The sequence below is a fragment of the Manis pentadactyla genome, chromosome Y, assembly GCF_030020395.1.
Source record: "Manis pentadactyla isolate mManPen7 chromosome Y, mManPen7.hap1, whole genome shotgun sequence".
Taxonomy (NCBI): domain Eukaryota; kingdom Metazoa; phylum Chordata; class Mammalia; order Pholidota; family Manidae; genus Manis; species Manis pentadactyla.
In genome coordinates, this window is record NC_080039.1 from 4,143,584 (window position 1) to 4,165,426 (window position 21,843).

Sequence of the window (21,843 nt, forward strand, 5' to 3'; positions counted from 1 at the left end):
AATAGTACTCAATGCTAAAAGGAAATGATAGATCAAGCCATAAAGACACAGAGGAAACCTAAATGCATATTACTAAGTAAAAGCAGCCAATCTAAAGAGGCTACATGCTATATTTCTAACCACATGACATTCTGGAAAAGGAAAACTTTGGAGACAGTAAAAAGATCAGTGGTTGCCAACTGGCAGGGGTGAAGCTGAAATGATGACTGAGCAGAGACCACAGGATTTATAGGGCAGTGAAAATACTCTGTATGATGCTATGATGGATTCATATTATGTATTTGTCCAAACCCATTGTCCAATGCACACCACCAGTGGTGATCCCTAAAGAAAACTATGGGTTTTGGGTGATTATGATTTTGATAGGTTCATCAGTTGTAACAAACATACCACTCTGGTGAGGGAGGTTGATAATGGGGAGCCTATGCATGTATGTGGTCGGGGGCATATGGAAAAATGCCTTCCTCTCATTTTTCTATGGACCTGAAATTGCTGTAAGAAAATAGTCTTTAAGTAAATGCTTAAAAAAAGCAAAATCATGAACACAGACACACGTGCAAAGAAATAACAAATCATTTGGTGGATGATAAAACCAAAATTCAATTTAATGGTAACATGTTGTTGGGGAGGAAGAGGGTTTGTGATCAGAGAGGGCATAGAGAAACTTGTAAATTAGTGGAATGTCCAATTTCTTAAATTAGGTATATACTATTCTTTAAAAGTATACCTACTTTTAATATTTTATGTGAATTACATCAATTTTAAAACTCAACACACATACAAACACAACATGGATCTCAATATGCCAAGATTATCTCTGGAATTTGATTTTTCAACATATTTCCAATATTGATTATTATTCTTATTAAGGATGAGACATATTAGTTAATTCCAAGGCAGGAAAAGGAGTGATGGCAGGTCACACTCTTCTAAAACCCAAGGGTAATACCTCTTATTAAATGTTCCTAAGAGGGCCAGAGGCATAGTTCTATCCTCCATGAGGCAAGTACAGTATCTCTACTTCCACCACGTTCACTCAACCTCCTCACAGCCAAACCTCATCCCTCACCCTTGGCTTGCCTGCACTTGGCCGTAGAATCCAGTTTTGCTTCTTCAGTCACTCCCTTGTACCATTTGTTTTTGGCCAGAAATCTTGGCCTTCAGATTTCATTCCATCTATTTTTCAGCCTGTTCATGCATTACCCTTGCCTGTGGACATCTGGCACTCCTGGATACAAGCGTGGCAGAGAAAGATGGGTTAAGCCAATGAAATCCCTTATGAAGGAGTCAAAATGAGCCCAACAGGCTTTTTCTCCAAATCCAGCTATCCCAGAAAAAGAGGTAGCCTGAGATGACAAACTTAGAGATCCCCATCTTGGGCAGTATTTACAAGTGTTGAACAGGTCAGAATCCCCTGAGGGACTTGTTAAAAACAAAGATTACTGAGTCCACCCAGGGCTACAGAGTAAGAGCAATCTGAGAATGGTGCCCAAGAATCTGCGTCTCTAAAAAAAAAGCACCCCAGATGATGGATCTGCTGTTCTCAGGTTTCTCTGTGGGCTGGTACCATTGATAAAACTTGCCCTATCAATGCAGGGCTGATCCAATCCTGGATATAACCTTGGTTGGTGAGTATATATATTGGTCAAGAATAGACACACCACTAACCAGAATTAAGAGAAGCAACCAAGTCAAGTTTAGAAAAATAAAATGTAGAGTTAAAAATTTTTCTCATTTAGCAATTGTACTGTTAAATACTGTTTCAGATTTACTCACACTGTGAGCAGGTCCAGCACTAAGTAGGGGATCAGCTTAGATAAAAGCAAAGAGGAAATGGTCTCTGTGTTTCAATTTCGGCTCTCCATTTCCACTGGTCCACTAAGATTTATTCAGTGGGTGTGGGCCGGGGTGGTGTGAACATGGGGGAAGGCACTCAGAAGAGTTGGCAGTATTAATAGTATTAAGTATTTTTATCTAGTGTGCAAGGGCAGAGGGGAACAGTCCTCTGTGAACCACTAATCTGGCTGTACCAGTGCAGATCAGTTGACTGTCAGCCCTACCTTCTTCTTTGGTAAACAGTTTTATCCACGATTGGGTAAGAATATGTCTCTATTCATTTTATTTTGGGAAAAGACAATAGATGTAGATAGAACCATAATGTATTTTTGCTAGATTTTTCTGTTAAAAGAGAAATACAAATAAGGATTATAAAACCTCCAACTTGAACTGCTTGAAATACTGCTATTGCTTCAAATTTCTAGAGGGCTTTCATGACCCCAATATCCTAGTCATTCATTTGTTCTAATGTTAACGACCTAGTGAACTGATTGGTATCAAGAATTTTAAATGTGGGAAGAGCTATATTCCTGGTACAGCCTCAGTGTAGGTGCACATAATATACAAAGTCTTCCCGTGCACTGGGAAAACAAAGTACGGACTCAACTGGAAAACTTTCTATTTCAGAGCAGTTAAAATCATAAAGCATAGCTTCTGTAGAGCTTAATTGTACAGTGGGTTTAAACTTCTGCATTAAGACAACTTTTTGCATTTTCTTGGGATTGGCCCACAGCTACAGCTATATTGGAGAGATATTTTCAACTCTAAATATGATTTGGAATTACCTATCATTTATTTGCTATGCAATTGAATATTTTGCATGAGTATTCAAACTTACATGTTAATAGTTTGAACTTCTTGTTTATTGTCTTCTACCACCAAATGTACTATCTACAGATGGGAAACTCAGTCTTTGATGATGGGTGGTGAAGAACTGCTCAAAAAGATTCAGTCACACACAGAGACACATATCACATATCACGTTGGAAAGGCTAGATTACACACTTATCAACATATGTACAGAAGCAATCCTCATCTAGAAGTGTTTCAGGGATTCCAAACGATCATACTCAACAGCGGGGCCTATTTGTAAGACTTGCAAATGGAAAACACTGCCACTTTTCTCCCCATTAGAGTTCCCCACCCTCTCTATTGTCATCTTTGTGGAAGCAGAGTGGCATGCTGCTGTATCGCCGCTGCTCTTTATTACCCTCAAACGGCAGCAACGAAAGCAGGGAGGACAATTAAGCAATGTGGAAGCACATTTTTATGAGTTTACCTTTAAAAACAATGAAGAGAATTTTAGAAATGAGGGTAGCAGGCTTTACAACTATAGGGAACTGCTGTGGAGTATTTTATTTTTGAAATTACTTCCTTGCAGTTTAAGGGTGCTAAACAACATTGAATAATTATTTAACCACAACAAAGGTAACATGTTCTTAGGCAAAAAAAAAAAGGCATGAAGGTTACACTTCCTACAAGGGTTACCAGCCTTTTTGGAGTTACTTGATTTTGACCGAATGTTAAATTTTTTACAAAAAATGTGCTGAAATTTTTTCAATCCTGAAGACCTGGTTCTGTGTTGAGAATTTTGTGGTAATTCTCAACAGAAAATATACCTGAAATATGAATAGGTTTAAAACAACTGTTTTAAGATATATGTGGCTGTTTTAGCATCTCAGGTAGAACCTTATTTAGCGTAGTCAGGGATTAAAATTTCTGGATTAGTAGATATGTATGAGCATATACACACACACACTCATGCAAAATTCAAGGATTACTAATCTTCAGCAATTATAAACATCAAAATGTATCTCTAATGATTCAGAAGGCACTCTTTTTTATCTTGCAGAACCTGAAAATCAAAATTTGTTGGTAATGAGTCATTCATGAAATAGAGTATAAGAGCATCCAAAGGGGGCATTTCCTATGGCTTCAGCTTCTGGAACTGGAAATATTCCAACTAGGACAGGAAGAGGTGGTGTGTAATGATCTTTCGGATGCATCCTCATTTGAAGCAGACAAACGAAAAAATCTTTGCTCTATTATTGACAACTTCAATATCCTCAAGTAAAAAGGTCACAGAGATTAGGCCCAAAGTGTGCAGTAAACAAAATGGAGTTTATGGAGTCCAAAACGAGAGGGCCTCGGCCATGAGACCACAGTCATATATGATGCTGCAGCATACCTAGTAGGTACTGCTCTGTTGATGCACAGCACTGGAAGTCACAGATAATCATTTCCAACTCAACAAAAAAAGGGTTGGTTTCTTATGAAAATCTCTCTTCATAAGTAATACAATGTCCCAAAATTTGCGTTTATAAGCGAAATCTACCAGGATAAAAAAAACTGAACAATATTTACACTTTTGAATTTCAAGTGTCTAAACCCCTGTTCACATACTACCCACCCAACTCGCCATTTCTTAAGGTAATATGGGGTGAATAAGTAAGTCCAAAACACTTTTGGGAAAAAGAAGTTTATTTCTTTTTATTCATTTATGCAAAGACAGTTTCAGTAATAGGTAATATGAACTTACTTCTATCTTTAAAATTAATTTTCAATTTTGAAAGGTTCAGGACTTTGTGTTGTCTTTCTACCTTACTCTTTTAAATACTTCAGTCCAACAAAACAGCAGACAAATACAAAGTTTATTCCCCTACTTTCCTTAAGGGCATACTGGGATAATTTGAATTGGCTCTTTAGACCTTGGTATCATCTGTAGTAATCAAGAGATTTAATCACAGAATGATAGACACACACACAAAACAGAGAATTCTTAAAAGGACAAATTTCAGGGCACTTTCAAATTCTGAGGCCTAAGTAAGCCCTCTTGGGGATCCTTAAGTTAAAAGTCTCTTCATATTTAGAATGAAAACTGTTCAGACTAAGACAACAAGAGGCCCTGATGAGAAGGCCTATAGTAACGGCAATAGGCTAAGTAAGGTAAATAGTGTCTCCACGTGGTAGCAAAGGGGCCAATGTAAAGAAGGCTAGGCAGCCACTTTAAACTCATGTCTGCGGCAAGTCATATGATGTGATACAAGGGTTTCCCTTAGAAAGGATTACCCACCCTACTGCCACCTTTCCAGGGCTGAGTCCTCAGACTGCTCATACTGCTACTTCTCCTCTTCACGTCACCTGTTCTAGGCACCTCTGCTAGAACAGGGTACTGGCTGGAAAAGCTGGACAGTGGGTCCAGCAAACGTGGCTCTGGTGCTCTAGCTGCTTGTCAAGATACAATGTCTAACCACAGGGAGACTAGCTAATCTAGAAATGGATTGTTGACTCTAGCACATTCTTGGGATATGCTTACTAAACAACTTTTGTTGTTTAGAAATGTAAAAATTACTTTGACTCTCCTGGACATATTTTACTTTAATAAAGGGAATATAATAGATAACAAAATAAAATTCTATTTGCTCTTTAACAAGCAACTAATATTTTCATGTTTTTATAAAAAATTCCTTTCAGGTACTCTGATTAACCATCAAGTGTCATAAAAAATTTTCAGCATTCTTTAATACTAACATTTAATACAATTTAATATAAGATACAGCCATTGATTTTAGCATTTCAAGGAAAAAAGAAAAAATAAGGAAAATGGTAACTCACTTAGAAGCATATGTTCCTAGTAAAATTTAGTTTGTCTTGGATTAAAAAAAAAATTAGGCCCAGAAGTTTTGTTATCCTAATTGCCATCCCAATCAAATAGCATATCTATGTGTGGATTCCAGGTAAAAGATAAATATTTTGAATAAACATTAGACCCACTGATTGGACTGTTTTGTTTAGAATCTGTCTTACTGGGTTTAGATAAGGAAGACATCAATAAAGTTAACTATATGTTGAGTTCCACTGATTAAAAATGTAGTTTTAAAAACTCTTTCTTTTGTGGTGAATTTCTAGACAAATAATAAAGTACAATTTTAAGCACTGTAAATATTGTAATGTTCACTGTTTACTTGTTGGAGAAATGAAATGCTTGTGTTCAAATTATCAAAATTCTGACCTTTCAAAATAGTAGGTTTTTTAAAACAATTTTTTGAAAATCAGCATTTATTTCAAACTCTGAAAATGTTAATTTCTGTTTAAAAAAGTCCTTACAAATGTATCTTAAGTTACTCCTTTTGGTCTTTATTATTTTTTACTTTCAGCTATATATTCAACACAGAACATTTCTAAATAAACATCTAATGAAAAACAGTTTCATTGTAAAGTAAAACTAGGCCATCCAATATAACTTATGTAGAAAGTCTGAGTGCAATTTATACAAATTCAGCATTAAATTTATATAATAGTGAACAACTTTCAGTCTCTTAATATTCAAAACCAACAACTTCCAATGAGACTAGAAAGTTAACAGAGAGAATCGATCAGATTAAAGCACTGCCCGACTTCTTCTAAAGTAATGCACTCTTTTATCCTAGAAAAGACAGAAACAGTCCTTTATACTTCACTGAAAATTTCCTACTATCACTATGACCTAAGAGTTGCAAAATACTTAAAGCATTCATTTTAGTTTTAAAAACTATAAATATTGAGAGAAAAGTGATCCTTTTTGGGAAGCATTCCTTAACTTAATTTTAAAAAGTACTGTTTTCACTAAAAGAAGTGCATAGGGAGAAACCATGGCTTGAGAATAGCACTCCACTTCAAATTGAAATCCCAGGTTTTTAGGTTAAAAAATAGAAGTTTGGGCATTCTTTAAGGCATATCCTTATCCTGTGATGATGATCAATCATTCTTTAGGAAATAAAGAGAAAAATAAACAACCTATCCGTAATTGTCCCATCCATAATTAACAGGTTTTACCCTGGATATTTACGCTGGATATGCCTGGACTTTACGCTGCTGGCAGATGGGCAGATGGAGGGAGGTGAGGCATTACAAAGAGGAATAGAGCTCAGTAAACTAGTAATAACCTAATACTATCTTCTCTACTTACTCAGATACATTTTTAGCTGTCTGTGTTTAGTCAATTTCCTAGGAATTTAATTCAGTTTGTCATATAAAGAAAGGTGGTTTCAGGAAATTATGTCATCTGCAACAGGGTAATTATCCTATTTGAGTTAAAGCCCAGAAAATTGGTCACAAACTCAAATACCTTCAGAGGTCAGGTAAAGATATCAAAGATTTTGAAGGAGCTGGAATTAGGACAACAGAGTAGAATTTACTATGTATATCCTGCCTCATTGCATTCAATTTCAATGAAAACAACGTTTAGCTTATCAAAATAGGTCTAGATGCCAGACATCTGCAAACTACCAACTTTTGACTCATAGCCCAAAGAAGCAGAAAATTGTGGAAGGTGTAAAGGGAGACTTTTGTCTAATACCAGGTGAAAACTCAAGTTCAAAGACTGTATAATTTAAGTACTGTCTATTTAACCTTGAAAACTTTGGGCAAGGTAAGCTGTCATATAGCCCCAGTTCTTTCATTTTAAATTGTACTGTCTATACAGGATGAAACAGCCAGAGAACAAATGTCAACTTTAAGTAAGTTTATGCTCTCTGTTGTGAAGATGGTTGAGGACTTGATCCTGTTAACAGCTCTCCCCTTATGCATTTATAAAATCCTTACACTGCCTTTAAAAAGGCTGTAAGCTTCATCCTATGTAAATTCATTGACGGAAAAAAGCTATTCTCCTTTAAGACACCCAGCAATGGTTGAAAATTTCCCTTTGAATCGAAAATGGTGCTGTCATTTTGGAAAACTTCAGTCAGTTCCTCAAAACGTTAACAGCATTACTCATCAGAGGCAAAAAATAAACAACCCAAAAGTCTATCAAGTGAAGAATGGATAAACAAAATGTGGTATATCCATAAGGAAAAGGAAATGAAGTAGTGAAACATGCTCTAACATAGATGAACCTTGAAAACATAATACCAGTGAAAGAACCCAGTCATAAAAGGCCACATTTTGTATTATTCTATTTATAGGAAATAACCAGAATAGGGAATTCCTCTAAAGAAAGTAGGTGTGATAGATGAGTTGTGGGGAAAATGTAGAGTGACTGAAAATGGGTAGGGGGTTTATTTTGGGGGGTGTTTAAATATTCTAAAATTGATTGTGACCCATGGTGTACAACTCTGTGTGAATATACTAAAAGTATTGAATTGTGCATTCTAAATGGGTGAACTGTATAGTATGTGAATTTTGTATCAATAAACCTGTTATAAAAAATTTTTTAAATCCTGTTCTCCCCATGGAGAGTCCAGTCAGTTCCTTTCCATATTTACAGCCTCAGAACTAAGGGATCTTAAAAATCTTTAGTCCTATGTTTCCTCATCTTAGACTTGTAAAAACTGGAGTCCTAGTAAGATTTGAGTGATTTGTCTGAGGTGATAGAACCAGGACCAGAAAGCAGAACTTAAATTCAAACACCCACATTCTCTTCCATTTTACCAACTCTGAATCATCTTCCATTTCTTTCTACTCAGCTCTTTTTACTGTTTCACATAACCTCTTCTCTCCCAGCATTGTTCAGGTATGTCATTTGAGTGATCAATTTCTTTTCTTCTCTTTAGTCCAATATCCATGTACTCTTAAGTTCTGCTTTCTGTCATCTAAAATTTTATTTTTGTATTTGGTCAAGCTAATATTCTCTTCCAACTCTCCTCTTTCAGGAACCTTTTCAATTGTCAACTTCTGCTAAAGGTCTCTTTCCCAAGGACAGACAAACTCTACTGTATCGAAGTTTGAGCAATATAAAATATGCTGCCAGGCAAAACTCTCTCACAATGGTTTACTGGGTTACAGTCAAATGCCAAGAGTTCAATTAAATGCTCTACATGAACTCAAGCTAAATATACTATAGGAAAAAAGATGATTCATAGCTGACAAATGTGCATTTTATCATGTATACTATTCCTTTCATATCTTGAAGTAGTCATCTTGAGTAACAAGTGAGTTTCCCAGTCTGTTCTATGGATTACATAGACAAGATACCACCGTCTGTATGCTTCGGTCCACAGATTTCTGAAACAGAAGTTTTCAGTAATCTAAAGATTATTCCTTTTACTCTTAAACATTTTTAAATAGATTATGGAATGCACACACTTCTTGCTAAAGAATTCTTATGCAATTCATAATTCTTACCATATGTCACTTCATATGTAACTTCTCTTTGATACTTAAGAAACAGTGTGCACTCTTAGTCTTAGTGATAAGAGCACTGGTTGAAAAAGCTCAATTTAGTAAAACCCCAAAATATATTTCCTTCAGTTCTTTAATTTTTCCTCTTAGGTAAGAAACAATGAACTTCAGCATTTCAAGAAAAAATATCCAGGATAAAACCTCTGTACACTATTTTAATATTTTTTCAAATTTTAATTCATGTTTCAAATCAGGGAATTGTTCAGTAGTTCTGAACATCCTATAGTTCATAGTTCGCAGCATTTCCCCCCCCGAGAAACAAATGGATGAAGTTCACACACTGCAATGGGAATCTTCAACATTATGTTGTGATTTCCCCATCATATCAACTACTTCTACATTCCCACTCATTCAAAATAGAATTCAAGAGTGACAGATTATAGGAATCTGATCTAAAGATAATAGAGAAACAACTCTGCCTATTTCAGTACTTCAGTTATTACTAAGGACTCCACCACTCTTAAGAGCCACCAAATGTTATAAGAATACCATAATTATGTATTATAATTTAGCTTGTAATTGTTTGAATTGGTAAAAGACAAGGCAGATATAATTCATACTTTTGTGGAGTAGGATTCCTAAGGAAACCTGCCTATTGCATCTTACCAAATCATGTTAATGCAGTATTTATGAAAGTATGGTTAAAAAATGAAAATGGAAATATTACTGAATGGAAGGACAATGGAAAAGGGTAAGATTACTGAATCAGAAACTATATGTATACAATGAAAGTTTCAAGGTACTGAGATTTCATCAACTTTTACATAAATTGCTGAAATATCAACTGTTAAGCTCTGTAATTTATGGCTTCCATATTTAAATTTGGGCAAACATGCTTGCTTCATAAAGAGCCATTATTAAAACTTGAAAAAAATATGAGGCTATAAATATTAGTAAGTAAAATGAGATGTTTGCCTTTTGTGGGCCATTTCCAGAGGATGCAGTTGCTTCACGAATGGAGCATTCACTTGTCAAAATTTCAGCTCCTGGGTCAACTTCATTACAGTGGTAGTAGTTAACAGCTGTATAAGTCTACATTTAAGATAAAAGTGTGAGTAAAGAGATATTCATTAGATACATTTCTAAACAATCTATTCTTCAAAATGTTGAGCTGATACTGAAAGTATCAGTGTGGACTTAGTTGAAAGGCAGTAAAGCAATCTTTTATTTTAAAATGTTTTCTAAGCTTCAACATGATTAGAATTAGAAGGAGTCAAAGAAAAGTAAACTCCAACATGTAGCAAGGCAACAGGAATTTCCCAGTGCCTAAGAATTTTAACTCGTATTACATCCTTCTACGATCCAGTCTTGATGAAAGACAGAAGGCAACAAAGGCTCAAGTGTTTTAAGAGTTAGCACCCTCTTTTGTTATTATCCTGTTCTTATACAATAGCTATTAGTAGCAAAGTATTTCTTTATTTCTCTTCAACAGATTTTTTATGTGTGAAACCAAGAGGCAGATACAATACCAATTCTAGATTCCTAAGATTAGAATTAGCATAGGTATTAATACTACCTTTCTTGGATTATGCAATGTATCAACAAGCGCATGAGTAATGTTGTATAGAGAGTAGCCATCATTTACGCACACTAAAATAATGAGAAACAGCCCAGTTCCAACCACAGGAGTATATACTTGCATTGACAAGAAATTAAGAAAACCTAACACATAATGTAAAAGGGTATTTAAAAACATTTCTAGGATTACATATGACTAAAGGTCAAGATATATAAGTCAAACAATAAAATATTAAAATAATGAATAGGGAAGTATATGTTTGGTTAATTCAACTTACCAGAGGAGGAATAACATAACTATTGTGTTCCCCATCAGACCACTGTGGTGGCATCTTTAAAAAAAAGGAAGTAACTATTATTTATATATTCTTATATATTTTCACACAGAGAGGAGACAGTTTTGAGGTATTTACTTGTCATGCTGGCTCCTTGAACTTGTTACAATAAAAGAAAAAGAATGGAAGTAAGATGTACTTTATGTTTATAGTACCTGAGGGTTTTATTGTTATTTTCATATATAAAACTCACCTTTTCCTCAGTTTTCTGTAGCTGGCTTTCAGGAAAACTCAGAGATAGCAGTTCTTTGAACCTATTACCATAGATATGGGTCCTGGGTCATAAATAGGTTCCTCTCCATGGGCAGAAATTCAGAGAACTACTATCTTGGTAGCCAGATAATATAAACATTATCAAATACAACTGGAATTCAATGCTCAATCCAATCTCAGAGCATTGAATTCCAGTTGTATTTGATACAAATTTATATTCAGCTTGGATTATTTCAGCTAATTGACAACAAGGATGGAGGAAGACATGTGGAACTATAGGAGAGGACACCAAATCTTGACAGTACAGAAGAAAACTTGCTAAGTATATTCCTGTCAAAATATCATTCCCTTATTCTTAAGTAATACAGCCCATAATTCTAGACAAATTCTTATTTTTTCTTGTATGTAAGCCTACTCAACTAGTTTAAATAACAATCTACTGGGGAAATTTACATAGATAAAGGCTTCACTAATATTCCAAAGTAAATCATTTTGTTCCTTCTTAAATTACCTGATAATTATATACAGGCAGCTGATAACCAGTGATGACCTGAACTGGTGAACTTGGATAAGGATATGCCTGAAAATAAAATTTACATAAAGAATGTAATATCAAGGTAAATTTTTAAAAACTAGGAGGAAGAAATATTATTCCTAATGTAACAAAAATATAAAATAAATCTTCATTATTTTTCTGTATACCATGCAGGATTCTATTTGAGTGACTGGCTTCATGAAGAAAAAAGCATTCTCTGTTGAATGTTAGCTTTTTGGGTAGGGAGGAGAAAGATATAAATGAGGGAAGTGACTGATTTTGCCAACCTAAGTTTATCTTGTTTACCTCCAATTAAAAGTTCTCTCTTACACTGGTGATGAGGCTCTATTCGGACAGATTTCCATGTTAAAGTTATATTGACACACCTGCTACTTTTTTGTATAAACACTTTTAGGCAATTTGTTATTATTTGACAATATTATTGGGGTCAGGTGTAATCCATCTGTAGTCCTTCTATAGATTTTATGGCTCCTTCTGTATTTTACTTCTAAATGTTAAGGGTAGTGCATAACCCAAAATTGGAAATGAGACTATGTATTGTATCTTTCAATAAATATTTACTTAATCAAAACATCTACCATAGTAGCATACATGAGTACAGCCAGAAGAGGTAATAGCTCACAGTAAGTACTAGGAGCAAACAGGAGTTTACTTCTAGCCATGCTTAGAACAGGAAAAATAAAATATGTACCATCCTATACTTCTGGTTGATGGAAAATGTAAACAAATGAAAGGCAATGTAGACCTATTTCACATTATCTTGTCTTTCTTTTCTTCCAAACATCTTTTAAACTGAAGAAAGTAAAATGAACCAAGTGTTATCATCAGTAGGAGATATTAAATACTCCAAATCCCACTTCAAATATTAAAGTAACCAGGACCAGGTAAATTATATGCCAGAAACTCACAGGACTTAAAAATACAGTTAAGTCATCAGGAACCTATTCATTCTAGAACCAGAATACATCTGGATGCCAGCACTCTGTATGAGGAGGCATCTAAAAATCATTGCTAACATAAAGAATAATGAGAACTGCTAACCATAACAAAGAATAAACCATGCATAAGGAAAACTGCCTTCAAATGTTTAAGGAGTTGTCACAACAGGCAAAAAAGAAGAAATATTTGCTATGTGGCCATAGGGGTCAGTTCTAAGATAAAAGTTTACCAAGTATATGGAAGCAAGTTTTAGCTTAGTATAAGGAGTAACACTAAGAATAACAGGTTGCTAAAAACTAAATGTAGTAAGTTTCCATCACTCCAAGTATTCAAACAGGGACATATATATATATATATATATATATATCACTTATTATAGAAATCATGGATATAATCCCACAGAAGTCAGAAATAAGGCAGGCTTACTTTTAAAAGGCCCCATCTATAAGATCTCCAAAACTATAATAAAAAGCCAGGACTGTAGAGAATTCTCACCTGCACATACAGAGTTATAGGATGCATCATGGTTGGAGGCTGCATGTAACCTACAGGGTTGTGACTGCTCCAGAGACACTGAAAGTGTGGTGGTGGTGGTGTATTAAAAACCAAAGGACGTGGATGCACATGATAAGAACCTTTTCAAAGGATAAAAAGAAAACAAAACCTATTTTCACTTCTCTGAAAAGCTATGCATCTGTCAACATCAATTCCTTTCTTTACTCACAGAAATTTTGTTTCCTGATTGCAGGGCCCAGTTTCAGCTTTTTACCATGGAAACTTTTCTGTGACTGAAAATAAAAACAGCAGCAAAACCAGATCAGTTTTGAAGCCTTTACTTCTAAAACTTTGGTAACCTAGTCCTCTAAGATTCCCACAGTCAGAGATCAGACTGCGACCACACCAAATAAAAATCTATCTGCATAAAGCTATCTTATCTACCCTCACTACTCTAGTCAAAGTGTTCAGAGGTGTCATGAACTTGATAAAAAACTTTTACATGCTATCCATCCAGTCCTGTCTCTAGTTCATGAAGCCAGATATGCCCAATAAAAAATCATTTCTGACAAGCTATGTAAGATTAAGTTTGGGATTTCAAACATGAAGTATATATATTTATAATACTCCATACAAGAATTCAGGACTGAAACAATACTAAACAAATCTAACCTAAACTTAATTAAACATAAGGTAATTAAGAGATTTTCCCATAAGATTACTTACTTCTACTATCTTCTGGACATCCACGTCATTATAAAATGAAACAAATCCATAGCTAAAGGGCAGATAAGTATAAAATCACTGCTGTAAGTATGACCTAAAATTTCTAGTAGTCAATGAGATAATTGACAGAATCATGATAAAGGATAAAGCATATACTGAGATAAGTATTTTAAAAATGTACATAATGGATCCAGCATAAATCTTACCACATTTTTTTTTGTTTTCTTACCCTGATCTATGTCAGAAGTAAGGTAGCATGGAAACCTCATTCAGTAACAGAAAATTCGTATCTAAGACCCTGAATTTATTACCTACATCAAGATGGTTAAAATTTTAAATACTGTGAAATGTGTGAAGAAAACAATTGATAAAACTGACTAACCCACTTATGTGCAATAAATGAAGACAGGAAATATTTAAATACAAACATCAAGGAAATTGTTAAATAGAAGAGCTGGCAACAAACTTTTATCCTCTACATAAAGGAACCTGACAAAGCACCAGAATTCATTTATACAAATGTAAGAATATCAGTTTTGAAGTCTACTCTGATACTCTATAGATGCCATAACACACTTTTTATAATTTATACTGAGCATGTTTTAACTTACCCTTTGGGTACACCAGTTCGATCCGTGATTATCTTCACTTCTTTTATTGAACCATATCTAGCAAAGAAACTTCTAATTTTGGTTTCATCCATCTATAGAGAAGAATTTGACTTCAAGAGTAAAAACTTGGCATTCAAAAACTTTTATTATACTATAAAGAAGACTTAATGTTGTGGAAGTATCTCCCTCAAGTATCCCCTAACTACCTGTAGCTCTTTGTCAAAGACAGTTTTAGTCCCTATTGGTTAACATAAAACCAATTCCAAACTTGCATGAGTACAAAAAAACCTATGTTTTCAATAGGTCCAAAATCCCATTATTCACAATGTATTTTTTAAAACAAATGAAATACGGATACAATACCCTAACATCGATTCCACCAACAAAAATGGTGTTTGGCATGATTTTGCCTTCTGGTAAAACATAGCCTTGGCTGGTTGTAGATGATGAGAACTGGGTGCTGGCCTCTTTGGAGATGGTTGAGTTCATAGTTTCAGAATTTTCAGCAGACTGCAATTTCAAAAGCAGATATCATCACTAGATGTACAGGCTAAAGCTATACATGATGTGCTATCAATTTTGTATTTAAAGTATAAAACATTTTCATATAAATCACCTTCATTATAAATTAATAATCAAACAACTTAGTTCAAATTCAGGATTTAAATTAATTAGAGTAATCGTGATGAAATTTTAACAAAACTGTATCATACTTTCTTAAGCCCAATGTTGCCCATCACCATCTCTTGTAAAATTCCATGGTAGAATACTCACTTTATATGAACTGTTAAAATAAATGGGAGCTGGTAAAAAATGACTGGGAAGTTCAGATTTGTAAAATATCAAGTTATTAAAGTCATCCTGTTCTATGCCAGTAAGCAAATTTTTATTTTACTTTTTAAAAAACCTTATTAAAAAAACATGGTACATATTTTAAAAAGATAAAAAGAAAATTTAAAGCTACATTAAAAAGAAAACAAACATCAACATTTTAAACCAATTTATCTTGCCTCATTTTCTATTCACCAAAATTAACATGGATTTTATAATCATAATAATGTTAGTATGCCCATTTTACTTTGGAAATGGATGATGAAAACCTCATTTGCTCACATATCATAGCTCCTGCTAAAAGTAACATTTTTTTTCTTGATTAACAACAAATCAATCCTACGGATAAGTTTAATTTTCACACTAGGCCAATAGATATAAATAATACAATCTTTCTTTTCAGATAAAGAGGCCCACACATGAAACTCATTATTTTTCTGGATTCTGTTCAGAACCATCGTTAGTCTTCCCACACTAAGGTTAATGTAAATTTTTCTGAAGCAGAATTTACTGACAACATGTATGTTGTAAAGGCACTATAGCAGAGTGAAAAAAAATTAGTTTAGTCAGGAGATCGAGGTTCATGTCCATAACTAGGTTATATATAAGCAACTTACCTGGCAGCCTTTTATCTTGGAAAACTTCACTGAAGTGTAATTCCATCTTGTAAAGTATAAAGTAGTATGTCAATATAAGTTACTGTGCTGTCACTTAAATTTATTTTCAATAGGTTAAAAAAGTTTCTTTCCTGCTTTTTACTAGTTACTTATTTTGTAGAAACCTTATTAATTAACAACCAGAGTTGGAACTTCAATAAACTATGGTGATCCTCTCATCTGAAATTCATTATGTTATACCTTATTGACTGTAAGAGGTTAGTTACAAAAGGCTGCAAGAGATAAAGCTATAACACCTCTGCTTATTGAGGAAAACAAAACACAAATAAAACAGAATAGTGGTTCTGAAATTTTTGTACCTTATTTTCTCCCCAATATTCCCTTAATTTGTAGATGAACTTTGGGTACCTTTTTATTTGATAAACTGTTTATAGTATTATCTGTCTGTGACCACAATGGATGGCATTTTAATTTAGGGCTGTTAACATCAGGTCAGAAACTGCCAGTTTATAAGGATTTATGATAATATATTGATTCTCAACCAGGGGAGATGTTGTGGCCCAGGGGCATTTTTGGTTGTCACAACTGAGGAATGTTCCCAGTAGCTAATGGGTAGAGGCCAGGTATAAAAAAAAAAATCCTACAATGCAAATGACAGCTCCCCACAACAAGTAATCATCTGGCCCCAAATCTGAAAAGGGGCATGGTTGAGAAACCCTGTGATGGCATCACCAGAATTACACAGGGGAGTCCACAGTCCATATGGTACCTACAGAAGTGAAATGGATACTTGAGACAACTAAAGAGTAATTTGGGAAACAGAAAAAAAAGCCATTTTATATTATAGGAAGTTTGGTTTGGGGTTGGTTTGCACAAATTGGATGGCTGCCTGTTTAATTGGAATGTTAAGTATCTAAGTCGCCAAATCATTTTACCAGTGTCCTAATAGCCTCAAGAGGGCATCATCATGTCCCTGTCCTCAGCCAGCAGGTAGCACTCAAAGCTAACAAAGCCAAGTACTTCATTTTAAGACATCTGAGCAGCAGACACTAAATTCCTTCTGTGTGTATTATCTTCAATTAATATATTAAAAAATCCACAACCAATAGGCAACTTTAGGTTACTTTTAAACTATTGCTAAAAATCCTCTACAAATGAATGCTTAGGCTATAGCAAAACGTTTGTGTTTAAGTATTAATCTTAACTATCAAAGGTATAAAATACAATAAAACTGCAAGTAAATTAAATGTAAGAAGGAAATACTTTTCTTAATTATATCTTCAAATAAGTTGGTGGGTTTTGAAATGGGTACTGCTGGGATATTAGGGAGAGGTGAACTTGTAGGCCACTAAGCACATTATTTGCAGTAATATATATTCCATTATATTTGGATAACCAAATAACAAAGATAACTAAAAGCTGAAAAAACTGTTACTCAAGCTCATCGGTTGACAGCTCTTCCATGTGACTTCATTCAACTACTATGTCTACTTGCAAACAAATATCTATGTATGAGGATCAGCAAAGAGGTCTATAATTTGTAGTCATCACTTATATTCACCAAAGGAAGGCACTAATAAAGAGAAAAGCTGAATTAAAGAACTAGGAAATGAAAATCAGAATAAAACCTTTTAGGTAAAACCAAGAGTAGACTCCTGGGAGAAAAAATCCAAACAATAAAAAAAAAACAATACAGGCAAAGATGAAAAATGAGCCAGGAGGCAAAAATATACATTAGTCATGAAAAAAAATGATATGACCACAGATTACAAGAGAATGCTATGGATAAACTCCATGGTAATAAACTTGGAAATCTTGATGAAAACGCCACCTTAAAGCAATTTCAATTAAAAAAGAAACATAAATTTTAAAAAAAATCTTAAGACAGAACACTGGATTTCTGGCTCAGCTCCACTGGGGCTCAATTCCACTGGAAGTTTTTCTAACTGTAAGGAAACAGATAATTTTTGTGTGTGTAGATATTCGGTGGAGGGTGGGGTGCACCAAGACAGAAACAACAGTAGGTAGAAGAGGGAATAAAGGAGAAATAAAATTCAAATGCTTTTCTTACAATTTTTCAAAGAGAAAAAAATAATTCTCAATGTATTTTACAAAACTGGCACCACATAAGTAGTAAAACCTGATTAAGATGGTCTACTCCTGCTCCCCCGCAGGATGCAAAATTCCATCAGTATATAAAAAACATACAGTAAAGGTATAGTTTACATTGGAATGGCAAGGATGGTTCACTCTTAGGAAATGTTACTGTAATTCACCACTGAAAAAGTAGTTGATATAAAATACACCATTCATTCTTTAAATTTTAAATCAAAATTTTTTTAATTAAAAAAGTTTTTCTGTCTTGGTGCACCCCACACCCTCCACCCAGTATCTATACACACAAAATTTATTCTAACTTTTAAAATAGAACTAGAAGGATCTTATTTTACACCGAACTAATTCTAAACTATCATCAGGTTTAAAGAGAAACATTATAGTCATTTCCATTGAAATTAGGAATAAGGGCATCACCTTATAACCACTATGAATTTTTTCCTTTATATATGACAAAGCATTAACATTAATATAAAGTTTTTATAAGTTATTAAGATAAATATGCAACAGGTGGATGAAGAATTCATAAAAAGGAAATATAAGAAGCTAACAACAAACTTCAATTTCACTAATGATTTTTAAAAAAACACATCAACAGAGCAAAATATTTTCCAGCTATTAGATTAGTAACTTTAAGAAGCAGAGTAAACTCTCATTGGAAAGAGTGTGGAAAAAAAGATTACATACATATCGTCAGTGGTAATGGAATATATACTGGTACAAGCTTTATCAAGAGTAAGTTGGAAAGATGTATCATAATTTAAAATTATTATAAAATGGGCAAAGCTTTTCACCTAGTGATTCTACTCCTGGCAATTTATTTCATGGTACCAACTGAATAAGCATGCCAAAATATCTGCAAAAAGACACTCATTATAGCATTTATTTAATAGAGAAATCACTCATTATAAGGAAATTTAGTAAAATAAGTAATGGTACAATCTTATACTCTAATATCATATATTTATCTTTGGAATGTTATCCACTATATTAAGTGAAAGATGCCGGTTGTAAAAAAACAGTGTTACACAGCTTGGCACAACTTCTGTAAAATAAAATTTATCTATATACAATACACGCATAAAAACAATCTGGAAGGGAATATATGTATCAAAATTTGAACACTGGTTATAGGTGTTAGCACTAAGATGGACCTTTTCTTACATAACTTCCAAATGAGTTAATATGCTACTTTCTAATCAGAAGAAAAAACAAGCTATATGCACTTCCTCCCCTTGCCTCCAAAATAGGGGAGAAAAAGATTGTAAATAATTTATAGCAACTATATTGATCATTAGATAATTTTAATACAGATAAGACACAAATTACTACAAATTATTATTAATTTTTGTTTTAATTTTTGTAGGTACTAAGTTGCACGTAAATTTGCTCCCTTCTAAAACTAGAGAGAATAATTATTATACTATCAGTAAACACACTGTATATAATTGTGACTAAAGTGTTCAGGGCTGTATCTTGAATCAACTGCGCAATTACCAAAAGTCACATAAACAGACACCGAAAGAGTACGTAGTAGCGTACGTACATTTTTGCTTCAAGTCCCCCGTTTATCTAGAGTGAAAAAAAACGCTCCCACAGGAAAAATGTCCACCGTCTCAGGTCTGCGCGCCCCCACCTCGAGCAGAAACGATGGCGCCGGTGAGACCTATGCCTGCGATCGCCACACGAGGGGGCCGTCCCGCCGCCGGGCTTCGCCCCGGCCTCCCGGCTTCCCGCCGCCGCGCCCTCAGGCCGCCTCGTTTCGTGGCGCCCCGCCCCGCCGCTCGCGGACACGCTCCGAACGCCCCGCCGCCCGGCGCCTCAGCCCGGTCCCGGACGGCGGCAACCCCTCCCGTCATTAGGACGGGGCCCCCCGCAGATGGCGCCAGGGTGTGTTCGCCCGCCGGAGGCCGCCGCCATCTCGCGGAGGCCCGCCGCGCTCCTACAGGTGAGCGCGGGAGAGGAGGCGCGAAGGGAGGGGCGGGAGGGGGGCGGCGCGCCCTTCCCCTCAGGCCCCTCAGGCCCGACGGCGCCCGGTCACCAAACGCCCCTCCACAACCGAGGCCGAACCGCGGCAGCAGGGGGGCGCGAAGGCTGCGGCCTTGCACATAGTCGCCTGCAGGAAGGGTCCCCAGGGCCGCGCCTCCGCCACACCCTGGCCCTCCAGGCCGGCCGTCGTGCCTTGTGGGCCTGCTCCTGGCCCCTGTGAGGCTCTGGCAGTGGAGCACCGGGCCGGAACCCAGGGCCGAAAGCCAGGTGACCCCACTTATGGCGTCCTCCCGCACCCCCAAAACCGAGCTTCGGCCATCCTGGAGGTCCCCGCCGGGCTTGCACCCCTCAGGCCGCCTTCTCAACTCACCATGATGGCGGCTGCAAGCAGTTCTGGCCGTTGGGCCTGGAGGAGCAGAGACCGCGCTTCTGGCAGCACCCTTGGGGCGGCTGTTGGTTAGGTCTGGTTGTACCCGCCGCCCGGGGAGGAAAGGCAAGCGATCAAGTGAGAGGAGGCCCGACGGTGCCGGTGAGCTGAGGAGCCCCGAGAGCAAGATGGCGAGGCCGAGGGGCGCGGGCACACTGAGGCGGGCGACGGGCTCCCGGAGGTGGCGCCGCGCTGGTGGGGACTCGACACGGCAGCCGCAGCCAATGGGTGGCAGCGCCCCCTCCCCCTGCGGGGCGGGTGTGTGCTGGCGGGAAGTCTACGCCCGGCCTGAGGGCACGCAGGGGGAACTCAGGGGCTGCGCGTGGGCCGGCGGCATGCCCCTGGGGCAACGACGCCCTGAGGCCGACTGACAGGCTCACGGACACACGCAGCACCCCGAAAGTGCCTTTGGAAAACACTTGAAATAAGTATGCACCCTTAAACATGCATTAAAATTAAAGAAAACATTTAATGTGCCTAGGTTCTATCTTAAAAATGGCGTGCTGAATGTACAGGGTTACCCGGATCACGGTCATCATCCGTGTCGCCTTCCCCTGAATCGGGCAAATGCCTGTAGCAGTACAGAATAGCAGGTGTGTGCAGAATAGGGCAGGCGGCATAGAGAATACAGAGGCTTGGAGCCTTTCTGTCACGTTTGCGGTAGATGGACTTGGATTGGAAGAAGCAGACAAGGCAGGCCTGCTTGGTGTTCAGGGCATTATTTCAAGAAAGATTCATTCAGTGCCAGGTAGTGCGGATGCAGGAGTGAACAAACAGGCAAATTTCTCCCTCCCGGGAGTTTGAATTGAAAGGTGAGAAAGTTTGGTTTGTAGGCCTTACAGGAGGAAGCTAAGCCTGCCTGGAGAATTCTAGAAAAATCTCAAGGTCAGAGAAACAAGGCCTAGAGCAAGGTAAGCAAGGCCTAGGCAGTGGTGGAGCAAATCAGTCAACTTCGAGAATCACTCCAGTACCCTGTACCCACAGGGATAACTAGCTATGACTTTTATTCTCAAACTTCTCTTTTGTACTGATGAAATCGTACTTTTGTGATCTGGCAAAGTGGTGGACTTCTGTAACTTGGAAACTGTCTCACTACCAACATCTAGCATACAGATAAAACAGTAACTAACCTTATTTTAAGTATTTGACTAAACTTACAGGAAATGAAGAGAAATCCCCAAATCCAGAAAAAGAAAAGTAAATCGAAAACCAGAGCAAAGTCTTGCTGAACGATTCATCTCTGGCTATGGGTATACACGCTGGGGGTGACAGGTCAACTAGTTGGCCTCGGACTTAACTGATTTTAAGACTGAACCCCTCCCCCTCCGCAAATTCCAAGAAATGAGGTTCCCGGCAAACCACTGTAGTTGGTTATCCTAGGTGTGGGCAAGATGTCCTTAGTCTCTGTAACTTGAGAACTGGAAGTGTAAGGGCAGGAGGTCAAGGGTTTGGAGCAGCTCAAGGTGGAAGCTGGAAC

At 36.7% G+C, this 21,843-nt stretch overlaps 1 protein-coding gene across 1 annotated transcript; it reads right to left on the reverse strand.

Annotated features, from left to right (window-relative positions):
* Positions 1 to 8,763: 8,763 nt before the first annotated feature.
* Positions 8,764 to 14,876, reverse strand: LOC130682088 (deleted in azoospermia-like). Its single transcript, XM_057496215.1, has 9 exons — positions 14,751 to 14,876; positions 14,388 to 14,479; positions 13,777 to 13,828; positions 13,280 to 13,343; positions 13,051 to 13,190; positions 11,572 to 11,640; positions 10,791 to 10,844; positions 9,910 to 10,026; positions 8,764 to 8,817 (listed from the first exon to the last, which is right to left on the reverse strand). Exons 1-9 carry the CDS (start codon positions 14,874 to 14,876, stop codon positions 8,764 to 8,766), a joined length of 768 nt encoding a protein of 255 aa, XP_057352198.1.
* Positions 14,877 to 21,843: the final 6,967 nt, after the last annotated feature.

Excerpts from the sequence above, each read along its gene's own strand:
- LOC130682088 (XM_057496215.1), bottom strand. The coding sequence starts at position 14,876 with ATGAACTCAACCATCTCCAAAGAGGCCAGCACCCAGTTCTCATCATCT. Across the intron at positions 13,191-13,279 it reads AATCAGGAAACAAAATTTCT|GTTCTTATCATGTGCATCCA; the intron begins GTGAGTAAAGAA and ends TCCTTTGAAAAG. Across the intron at positions 11,641-13,050 it reads CTATAACTCTGTATGTGCAG|GCATATCCTTATCCAAGTTC; the intron begins GTGAGAATTCTC and ends TTTTATTTTCAG.